General features: G+C 48.9%; 1 protein-coding gene across 3 annotated transcripts in view; it reads left to right on the top strand.

Annotated features, from left to right (window-relative positions):
* Window positions 1-10,744, top strand: part of CCKBR (cholecystokinin B receptor) — an 11,287-nt gene extending 543 nt beyond the window's left edge. The window contains exons 1-5 of one of the 3 annotated variants that reach the window (XM_032427408.1): window positions 5,891-7,695; window positions 8,247-8,498; window positions 8,647-8,899; window positions 9,202-9,374; window positions 9,553-10,744. In XM_032427408.1, the coding sequence (XP_032283299.1) occupies window positions 7,665-7,695; window positions 8,247-8,498; window positions 8,647-8,899; window positions 9,202-9,374; window positions 9,553-10,091 (1,248 nt within the window). In that variant the 5' untranslated portion in view covers window positions 5,891-7,664 and the 3' untranslated portion in view covers window positions 10,092-10,744. Of the gene's footprint in view, window positions 1-5,890; window positions 7,696-8,246; window positions 8,499-8,646; window positions 8,900-9,201; window positions 9,375-9,552 lie in introns of those variants that run through there. The other 2 variants (XM_032427406.1, XM_032427409.1) reach the window with 2 other exon arrangements.
* Window positions 10,745-11,794: the final 1,050 nt, after the last annotated feature.

Here is an 11,794-nt window from a genome sequence, read left to right as displayed (position 1 = left end):
CCCCCCGACACTTCTGCCCCCCCCCCCCTCCACGGCTCATAAAAACTCCATCACAGCTTCACACCACCTGATCAGAGCCCCTTCACACCCCGGTCTCCGGGCCGCACCCAGAGCTACTGGTCACCCCCACACACAGCCCCCTCCCCAACACAGAGCCCCCTTCTAGACACAGACGGTCAGAAAGCAAGGACCTCCTCTTGCCTATCCTCCAGGTTTCTCTTCCTTTTAAACCCAGTTCACAGAGCCACAATGGGGAAGGAAAGAGAAAAGAAGGCAAGCCTGGGAAAAAGAAGAGGGCTGGTTGAGGGAGGGAGCACTATGGAAAGCTTAAATGGGAAGTTAGAGTTATAATCTCCTGTGTCCCCCACCCCAACCCTGAGCCTTCCCAAAAGAGAACCTCACACCTGAGTTAGGCTGGACATTGAGGACTGCTCCCTAGAGCTGCCTGTCTCCATTTCACTCCTCAAGTCCTCCGGCCTCCCAAGGTCGGAATTCTAATCAAGGCACTGTCCCTTCTCTCTTTCTGTCTCCAAGTCCCTTCCAAGCCCCTTCTCCAACCTGCCTCTCCTCAGGTTTCTTCCTCTTAGAGCCTGGCTTTGCCCTTTGTCTCCTATCCCTTGTACCATCCCCACCCCCCACCCCCACTGCTTCCACTTACTCAGTCCCCAAAATGACTTTCACTCCTCCCACGGGCCAACAGCCACATTTTCTTGAAAACCCAGCTCACAATATATGTTTTTCCTTCCTGCACCCTTTCTTTCCTTAAATGTCTCCTGGACACCTATTGTTGTAGCTGGGCTAAGTCCTGGGGACACAGGAATGAAACAGACCCAGTCCAGACCCTCACTGGTCCATAGTCAAGTGCAAAGGGGAGACAAACCAGTGGGAAAATAACAGTCAGCATGAGAAGTCCCAGGAGAACCCGGGAGCTGGATCTTGAAGTTGAGAGTTCAGTAGGGAGTTCAGTAGGCAGAAAAGGAAGGAGGGAGATTCCAAGAGAGGGAGCAGTGCTGAGCATAAGGAAATTATTCCATGTTCAAGAAGGGAAAATGGGAATACATTTTAACTTGAGTATTTACCCCACAAAATAATGTATGTTCTCTCAGACCAGTTGTTACACACTCTCACTTAGATTCTTTCATTCAAGAAATATTTATTGAACCAGAGATAGTGCTAGGCACCAAAACGAACAGTTCCTATTTCATGGAGCTCACAGTTTAGTGGGAAAGACAGACAAGTAAGCAGGGAATTGCAGCACAAAGTGGGATTGTGCCTTAGGAAGGCTGTGGGAACACAGAAAAGGAGCCCTAGCCTAGGGAACCAAAGCTGGCCTCCCGAGGAGTAATTGAATAAATATTAAAAAGATGAGGCAGAGCTAGACAAGTGAAGGGGCAGGAATGGCAAAAAGCATTCTAAGTAGAGGAACAGTATGCTTAAGCACCCAAAGTTTAAATCTGGGATACTTTCCTTCAGTGTGTCAGTTTCTGAGAGCCTGAAACACACACCATAAGAGAGGATAAAGGAACACTCAGGATGATGACCAGCCTAGAGGGTTTATGAAGAGCTTCATATACCTGGCTAAGGGGGTGGATTATTTTTTAAGATTTTATTTATTTATTTGAGAGAGCAAGCATGAGCTGGGTGGCAGGGCAGAGGGAGAGGGTGAAGCAGACTCCCCACTGAGCAGGGAGCCCGACGACTCAGGGGCTCGATCCCAGGACCCTGAAATGATGACGTGAGCCAAAGGCAGACGCTTAACCCACTGAGCCACCCAGGTGCCCCCAGGAGAGTGGATTTTTATCCTGAGGTCAATGGCGACTACTGAAAGGCTCTGTAGTACAGCCAGGATTAGTTCTATAGTGTAGAGAATGGATTGGAGCACAAGACATGAAAGGTGGGGGGTGGGGGGACGCTTTAGAAGGCTATTATATTACTCTGGTGAAAGATGAAGTGGGCTTACACTAAAGTATTCGCAGTGGGGATGGAGAGAAGTGGGTGGATTTGAGAGGCACTTCTGGAAGTGGAAACAACAGAACTTGGTGATTCATTAGAAACGGAGAGGGAGGAGGAGGTCAAGGGATGACGTCTAGGTATCTGGCTTGGAAAATTGGATGGATGTTGGTGTTATATCATGAGAAGGAGAACAAAGGAACAGAAACAGGTTTGAAGGAGAAGATTATAAAATCAATTTGGAACCCACTAAGTTTAAATGCTGGTGAGATACCCAGGTGGGGTTGGCCAGTGAGCTGTCAAATCTGGTGGTCAGGAACTTAGGGGAGAGGTACCAGCTGGAAATACAGACCTAAAAGGTCTTTGCCTACAGGAGGTAATGGAAGCCATGGGAATAGATAAAACCATACAAAGGTTTGGATGTAGGATGTAGGATGAAAAGAAAAGAGGTCCTGGGGCAGGATCCTGAAGAAGATTGATATTTAAAAGCCAGTGAAGGAAGGAGAGTCCATGAGGAAACCATCAGAGAGACAAGAAGGCAAGGAAATGATTTCAAGCAGGGTGGGATAAGTGATGTCAAATGCTGCTGATGTAAGTCTGAATAAGGACAGAACAGCATCCTTCAGATCCAGTAACGAGGAACTCCTGACGAGGAGGAGTTATGGGTGTTAAAGCCTGACTACAGTAGGTTGAGTTTGGGACAGTGGGGAAGGAGGTTCTGAGAAGTGAACCAGGGCGTGTAGACAAAACTTTCCAGAAGTTTGGTAGGGAAAGAGAGGCAAAGAAAAAATAGGATAGTGCTAGAAGTAGCGTGGGGTTGAGGAATGGTGTGTGGGGTGGGGGAGTTGTCTGGGGGGGCGTGTGTGTGCAGTAGAGGCAAGAGTCTTTTTTAAATGTTGATGCAGAATGGGCCAAGAAAGAGGAAGATTGAAGGTACAGCAGAGAGCAGGGATAGTCAACAGAGCAGGGGACCCTGAGAAAGCAGAACATGAAGTGATTGAGAGCACAGGTGCAAGAACTGGCCTTTCTCATCTGGATGTTGTTATCCACACAGAGTTAGTTGGCTGTTACCCAGGCAGTCAGAAGTTACCCATGAAGACTGTTAGCCACTCACTCAGATATTACCCCCAAAGATGCATGTTAGCCAGGCTCACTCCAGTGTTACCAGTAGAAATGTGGATTTTAGCCACATTAGCCTTTTTTTTTCTTCAGATTTATTTATTTGAGAGAGAGAGAGTGAGAGAGCACACACGCACACAGAGGGCGAGGGGGAGGGAGAAGAAGCAGACTCCCCGCTGAGCAAGGAGCCCAATGCGGCGCTCGATCCCAGGACCCTGGGATCATGACCTGAGCCATGACGTTCAACCGACTAAGCCACCCAGGTGCCCCACCTACATTAGTCTTATATGTTATCCATACAGACCTGAGTGCTAGTGTTCACACGGCTGCTACCCACAGAAAAACAGATGTCACCCATGGTTACTTTAACATTGCTCACAGTCATTTAGATGTCACTCATCCACCAAACACACTTGCTTTTGTTTTATTATCCACACATAGATATTGCCCATGGTCACTTAAGCAACCTTTTCCAGATATTACTCATAAAATCACAGATGTTACTCTCACACATTCAGATATTACCCACAAAGACTCAAATGTTACCTGTGTTCGCTCAGGCACTCAGTTATTGTACTAGGTCAGATTCGTATCTCACTTAACATCTTAACATGTTAACATCTCAGGTCCATGCCCACAGAAACTTGGATACTTCTTCTGCTTACTCAGCTACTACCATCATCACTTGGATACTCCCCCATTCACATTCAGACCTCTGGATATAATCCATGTTTCCCGAAGATATTATCTACAAAACGAGATGTTATCCACAGACATATCTACAGATATTACTCCTGTTCACTCAAATGTTACAATTGTTTTTGCTCTTGCTCACTTCAGCAGCACCTATAATAAAATTGGAACAAATGTTACAACACTTGATCAGATATTATCTAAACCTACATGTATCCCACACTCCATCAGGCATTACCTACAGACGCGTAACTGTTACCTTTCTCAGACCTTGTCCACAAAAATACGTATTACTCTCACCCACCCAGGTATTATCTATCACAAAAACTAAAGTGTTACCCAATTTTCACTTTGATATTACCTACACATCCTTCCATATTATTTTTGCTCCCTCAGTTAGTATCCATTGACATTTGGATATCCCCATTTGCCCAGCTATTATCCCCAATCAGTTGCATGCTATCCATGCTCACCACAGACACGTGGGTATTACCTTGATGTCTTTGTTCACGGGCGACCAAATCCAACATACCAGTGGAAGGCAGGATTTGAGGCATCAGCAGCTTCAGTGTTATTTCTTATAAAGTCCTGATTTTTGTTTTATGGCACATTATCTGGATTTTTGTGCTCCTACGTTCTCTGCCATCATCTGGACAGAACAAATGCAGATCCTCTAGACCCCAGAAGCAGAAATGAACTGTCACGGTCTTCTGAGTTCTCTGGCTCAGCAGGATGATGCCCACAGGTAATCAAGGCACTAATATCTATAAGGTGCCTCTCCCATTCTCCCACCCCTACTGTAAGTTCCTAGTTGTTGAAGCCACTGTGATCACTCCTATTCCACCACACAAACGCACATGGATGCATACATATAGGCAGAAACACACACACAAGTCTTCATTCCAATTGCTTTTTTGTGACTTTTGAGAAAACCAATAGACATTTATTTATTTACTTAAGTAGGTTCCATGTCTAGCATGGAGCCCAACATAGGGCTTGAAATTACCACCCTGAGATCAAGACCTGAGCTGAAATCAAAAGTTGGAGGCTTAACAGACTGAGCCACCCAGGCACCCTACTAATAGACTTTTATAGTAGTTTCAGGTTTACAGAAAAATTGAATGGAAAGCACAAGAAGTTCTCTCTCTCTCTCTCTCTCTCTCTCTCTCACACACACACACACACACACACACACAATTTCCCCTATTTTTTTTAAAGGTTTTATTTATTTATTTGAGAGAGAATGAGAGAGAGAGAGAGAACATGAGAGGGGGAGGGTCAAAGGGAGAAGCAGACTCCCTGCCGAGCAGGGAGCCCGATGCGGGACTCGATCCCGGGACTCCAGGATCATGACCCGAGCCGAAGGCAGTCGCTTAACCAACTGAGCCACCCAGGTGTCCCAATTTCCCCTATTTTTAATATCTTACATTAAGGCAATACATTCATCACAACTAATAACCCAATATTGATATATTATTAACTAAATTCCATAGTTTACATTAGGGTTCACTCTCTTTGTTATATTTTATATTGGTTTTAACAAATGTGAAATGTGTAATAACATCTATCCACCATAGTACCATATGAATAGTTTCACTGCCCTAAAAACCCTGTGCTCTACCTTTTTATCCCTCCCTCCCTCTCCCCAGATTCCTAGCTCTAAGATTTCTTTTTCACATCTCCTAACTGTTCAACAGCAAAGACTTGGAGAGATAGTGGTGGCTGGAAATAAGGTAAATAGCTGGGAATGCCCAGCAAAACAGCAAAGCGGCAATTTTACTGGGACTCTATTTTCTGGAGACCCATGCAAACTGGGAACTTCATAACGGTGTCTCATCTTTCTGCTCCACCAAGTTCAAAAACACACATGGGACACATCAGCTGGATGAACGAATGAGAAAGGTGCTTTCTATACTTTAGAGTGCTGTACCAACTTGAGGTGTGGTTATTGATTCAAGAACTAGTTGAAGGGGCACCTGGGTGGCTCATTTGTTTAAACAACTGGCTCTTGATTTCGGCTCAGGTCATGATCTCAGGATCCTGGGATAGAGCCCAGCTTTGGCTTGGGCTCCCTGCTCAGCAGAGAGTCTCTTTAAGGATACTCTCTCCCTCTCCTTCTGCCCCCTCCCCCATTCTCTCTCTCTCTCTCTCTCTCTCTCTCAAATAAATAAATAAATCCTAAAAAAAGAACTAGTTGAAAAGAGACACCCAGAGGAGGATCTGAGAAAGATGATAGAACTAGAGAGATTAAGGAACGGGGCAAGGAGGGGTGGGGTGGGAAGATCAGTGGGCTGGAAGGAGACACAAAAAGTTCAGGATAGACTACCAGCTCTTTTTCTGGGTCCAGGGACCTCTCTGCAGAGCTCTCCCTCATAAATGTTCTTTATTTACACACACAGACACACACACACGCCCCTCAAATTTGCTACACATAAGCCTTCATTGGAGAGGGTGACGTGCGTCTCTAGAGAAACAGAGGCAGAGAGAAGAGGGCGTGCTGGAGCTTTAGAGGCACAGAGGTGAAGCATGAATGGGGAAGGACAAAGCAGGTGCATTTGTGTGGAAAATGACAGAGATTCACTCAAAATCCATTAGCCAGCATGTGTGCACACCTCCTATGTGCAGGACATTATGCTAAGTGCCAGGGATATGCTGAAGAACAAGATGGCCATTGCCCCTGTCCTCAAGAAGCTCAGAGTCCAGTGGGGGAGATAGAGAGTTAAACGTAACACAGCGAGCAATGCCACACTGGAGTAGAGAGAGGCGGAAAGAGGCACTGAGATTCAGATTTGATTGGGAGAAGGAGGCAGCATGATGAATGACAGAGGGGTGAGGAAGTAGGAGGAGGCAAAGCATTTTAGAGATCTAGAGACTCGGCTGCCATTCTGATTCAGCACCTTACTTAGTTGTGTGATCTGAGCAAGTAATGTTACTGCTGGGTTCTGTTCAGGGATCTCTTGTAAATAGCATGCACTCATGCCTATAACCATTTTTTAGTAAGTTGGTTATTGTTATGAAAACAGTTTAATTCAGAGCCTAACGCAAGAGTCAATGTATGGGGCTGCAGAATGGGAACTGCCCCTCTACGCCCTTCCTTCCCCACAACCTGGAAGGCTCTGTCCCTGCCCCCTCTCCCTTCAAGCTCTAGTCTCCCTCATGCTGAGGCCATGGGTTTGAGTGACTGAGTCCAGTTTAATTCAATTCAATTTTGTTTGGGTCAGCTTGGCTGTGATATAGAGGCCCAAAGATGAATCCATCCCCCAGTAGACAATGACACAAATGAATGGGGTCAGCCCCCTGTCTAGCCCAGCAACACTAGTGTCCCTCCTGTGAGCTTCCACAGCACTTTGTATATTCTTCAACTTCACTCCTTATCATGCTATGTGGCACTTATCTGTCATATATCCAAGTTTCCCTCTAGACCATGGGCTCTCACATGGCAGGGAATTTGTCATGTTCATCTCTTTGTCCCCAGCGCCTAGCATAAAGGGAGTCCTCTGTAAATGTTTGTTGAGTGAGAATGAATGTTTGGAGATAATTAAAATACAAGGCAGAAAAGAAAAAGCATTCTAATAGATATTTAAGGAACATGCATGGGTCAGAGAGGGGGAGATTAACTCCAAATGAGGCATCTAAAAAGGCTTTACAGAAGAGGGGGCAGTTAATCTGAGTCTTGAAGGGCAGTGGTGAATAGGAATTTACCAGATATAGAAAATGAGTTTGTGATGGAGGGAGGGTATTGTGAAAGAACATTCCAGGCTGAGAAATCAATGTTAGCAAGGGAGGAAGTCATGAGCATGCATGATGCCTTCAAGAAACTGAGTCATCTAGTGGCTTAAGTGGGTGCTTTGCAAGAGGAGGTAAGAGGAGGAAGAAGACAGTTCTCAGAGGATCTGGAAGACATGCCAGAGGGTTGCAGACAGTACAGAGCAGGTGAAGGAGTTTGTGTTTTTTTGGTGTTTGTTTGTTTGTTTTGTTTTTAGGCAATAAGGACATGACCTGACCTGTGTTTCAAAAAGTAGTGGGTGGTCAATGTGCCAAATGCTACAGGGAGATCAAGTAGAATAGGGTGAAAAGAGACCTTTGGATTTGGCAGTTAAAGCTTCGTAATCTTGGGAAGAAGTGTCCAAATGGTGATGGAGGAGACAGATGGGGCACTGGACTGTGATGGACTGAGGGGTGAATGAGGAGATGCAAATAATCCTTTCAAGAAGTTTAGCTTAAAGAGAAGGGAGAATTTGGAGCAAAGCTTGAGAAGAGACAGACTTTCTCAAGGAGAGGAGGAGTCAAGCCAATCTCACTAAGCCTCAAGGGGTTAGAAGCCTGAAGGATTCAAGTTCACCACCCACTGCGTGGGAGGAGGTGTTCCTGGGATGCAGAGGGATCTAGCTGGGTAGCCGAGGTGGGGAATAAGCGGGCTTGGAGGGTCTGGCTGAGTGGGAGCCAGACTCCCTGCTGCCACCTCTCCCTTTTCCTACCCCCAGAACTGGAGCTGGCCATTAGGGTCACCCTTTATGCAGTGATCTTTCTGATGAGCGTTGGAGGAAATGTGCTCATCATCGTGGTCCTGGGACTGAGCCGCCGCCTGAGGACTGTCACCAACGCCTTCCTGCTCTCACTGGCAGTCAGCGACCTCCTGCTGGCTGTGGCTTGCATGCCCTTCACCCTCCTGCCCAATCTCATGGGCACGTTCATCTTTGGCACAGTCGTCTGTAAGGCGGTTTCCTACCTCATGGGTAGGTGAGACAACCCCCGCCCCCTGCCCTCCTTTCCTAAAGTCCTTGCTGTACATAGGGGTCTTTCCCTGCGGGGCCTGAGAAAATCACGCTGGTTGAGTGTGTAATACAAGTTTCCTAAGTGACCCCTTCCTCTTCCCTTGTTTAGGGGTGTCTGTGAGTGTGTCCACACTAAGCCTCGTGGCCATCGCCCTGGAGCGATACAGTGCCATCTGCCGACCGCTGCAGGCACGCGTGTGGCAGACGCGTTCCCACGCGGCTCGTGTCATTATAGCCACGTGGATGCTCTCTGGACTGCTCATGGTGCCCTACCCGGTGTACACCGCCGTACAGCCAGCAGGAGGGGCCCGTGTGCTGCAGTGCGTGCATCGCTGGCCCAATGCGCGTGTCCGCCAAACCTGGTGAGGGGGGCCCATTACCTATTCCTGGGAATTCCCTTCTCCGTCTCCATCAGCTGCTTCCTACCAGTCCCCAAAATCCTCCTGCAGCTGCTCCGATCCTCCGATTCCCTTTCCGCACCCACCACCCTGGGATTCCCATTTGGGGCCGCTCCGCAGTTCTCTAGCCCTTCCCAGCAGCACCCCCAAATCCTACTTCTACCTCAGGGACATGGTCACCAGCCCTAGGAACAACCCCCCTGGCTCTTCTCCATCCGGGAGTCCAGGCGGACGGATACCCGTGTGATTGATCGCTCTGTCTGCAGGTCGGTCCTGCTGCTCCTGCTCTTGTTCTTCGTCCCGGGTGTGGTCATGGCTGTGGCCTACGGGCTCATCTCCCGCGAGCTCTGCTTAGGACTTCGCTTTGACGAAGACCGTGACAAGGAGAGCCAGAGCCGAGGCCCAAGCCAAGGAGGGCTGCGGAGTGGGGCGGCACCAGGTGCGTGAAATCCAGCCTCGCACTCTGCCCCCGGCCTTGGGAAGCGGCGGGGCCTGGAGTGGGTGGAGCAGAAAGGAGCGTGAGCCGGCAAGGAGGCAGGAAACAGGGTCTGGTGGGGTGGGGCCGGAAGTCGAGAGGGCTCAGCCCGCTGCTCTGACCCCCCACTCTCTGTGCCCAGGTCCTGTCCACCCCAATGGGCGTTGCCTGCCCGAGAATGGGCTGGCTGGCGAGGATGGTGATGGCTGTTACGTGCAGCTTCCGCGCTCCCGGCAGACCCTGGAGCTGTCCGCACTGACCGCGCCCACTCCTGGGCCAGCATGTGGCCCCCGGCCCTACCAGGCCAAGCTGTTGGCTAAGAAGCGCGTGGTGCGGATGTTGCTGGTGATCGTTGTGCTTTTTTTCCTGTGTTGGTTGCCACTGTATAGCGCCAACACGTGGCGTGCCTTCGACAGCTCTGGTGCACACCGCGCACTTTCAGGGGCGCCGATCTCTTTCATCCATTTGCTGAGCTACGCCTCAGCCTGTGTCAACCCCCTGGTCTACTGCTTCATGCACCGTCGCTTTCGCCAGGCCTGCCTTGAGACGTGCGCCCGCTGCTGCCCCAGGCCTCCACGAGCTCGCCCCAGGCCTCTTCCCGATGAGGACCCTCCCACCCCTTCCATTGCTTCGCTGTCCAGACTGAGCTACACCACCATCAGCACACTGGGGCCTGGCTGAGGGGTAGAGGGGGAGTGGAGGCTGAGGCGGGACACACCCATTCCTACAAGCAGGGACCCATCCCGACACACAAGAGACACACACCCACTGACATAGGAGACTGACACCCAAAAGCATGGACTAATCCCAATGTGCCCGCGCACCCACACCCACACCCACCCACCCACACACACACACACACACAAGTGGCTTACCTGACACAAAAGAAACAAACCAGACTGCCACACAGGAAATTAGGCACACTCTTGATATGGGACTGAGCCTTGGACTGAAACATGGCACTGACCTTAGACATACACACACACAGCATCCCTAGCAATGGACTCTCTGTACCTAGGGGAAACTCAGAGAGGCTGGCCTGCCTCTCATACACACATGGTAATGGCACTGATTCTTTAGGGCTCCGGAGCCTGGCAAGGTACTGACTCCTGAGATGCTCCAGGCTGCCCCCAGTTTGACCTCACAGTGCTCTTCCCCATTTTAGCACTGAAAATACCAACCAGCCTAATCTCACACTGCCCTGACCAACAGGCCGTTTTGCACTGAAAAATCCCTTCATTCCTTTCCACTTCAGTACTATGGCCCTGCCCCTCATCCCTCACCCAAACTCTTCAAGAAATAAAAATGACTTGGCTTCCTCCTGAACTTCCTTTCTGGACTTTTTCCGGGGGGCAGGTGAGGGGCACAGGATTTTTTTTTAAAGATTTTATTTATTTGACAGAGAGAGACACAGTGAGAGAGGGAACAGAAGCAGGGGGAGTGGGAGAGGGAGAAGCAGGCCTCCTGCTGAGCAGGGAGCCTGATGCGGGGCTTGAACCCAGGACCCTGGGATCATGACCTGAGCCAAAGGCAGACGCTTAATGCTGAGCCACCCAGGCGCCCCTAGGGGCACAGGATTTTGTAGAATCCTCCCTATCGGGTCCCTCTTCCAGCTGCTCACTCCTGTGCATGACCCCTGCCAAAAAGCCCATGGTCTGCGGCTCGAAGGGGATGTGGGTATTCTCTCTGGGTTGTCATCCTGGACTCACCTAAACACCAGTGTCATACAGTGTAGCTGGGGATGGGGGTGGGATATCCATGAGACATCATGATTCCTCAGCATATTCTCCTGAAGCCGTGCCACTGCTAAGGTACTATATTAATAGATACTAAAATTTTATTGAAATGATAAGAGTTAACACTGTATAATAAGACTTGGTTTATTCAATGTGTGTTTGCAACACCAGGGTTCAGATCATGACAGGTGTACAGAAGCTAAAGAGTGGGACCTTTTTAATGCACTCTTCTCTGGCATCAGAATCTGGCCAAGCTTCTGCCCATGGAAGCAACAAAGCGGGGAGGCGGATGCTGGATCTGAACAGGAGGAATCCCAGAGCCTGGCCCCCTTTTGATTTTAAGACTGATCCAGCCCCAGAAAGAGGCAGAGACAGCAACATCATCCCTCCACACACACGATGACAGGGAAGAACAGATGCCCTCACCAAAGAACATACATGGATAATCAGAAGTATGATATGTTGGGAGGCTTTCTTGACACTTAGTCTTGTAACAGATGGGAAAACTGAGACTCAGAGCAGGAAAGAAAGCTGTTCAAAGTCATACAATAAATTATAACAAGACAAAAAAATCCTTTGAAGTAGACACTGAGCTGGAGATGGGAAAGAAGCCATCAGGAGGCAGACCCAAGTTTTGTGAGGCCTGGA

The sequence above is a fragment of the Phoca vitulina genome, unplaced genomic scaffold (assembly GCF_004348235.1).
Source record: "Phoca vitulina isolate PV1807 unplaced genomic scaffold, GSC_HSeal_1.0 scaffold36, whole genome shotgun sequence".
In the NCBI taxonomy this organism is placed as follows: domain Eukaryota; kingdom Metazoa; phylum Chordata; class Mammalia; order Carnivora; family Phocidae; genus Phoca; species Phoca vitulina.
The sequence above is the reverse complement of the archived record's forward strand: the minus strand, read 5'-3'. Positions and strand labels throughout refer to the sequence as shown.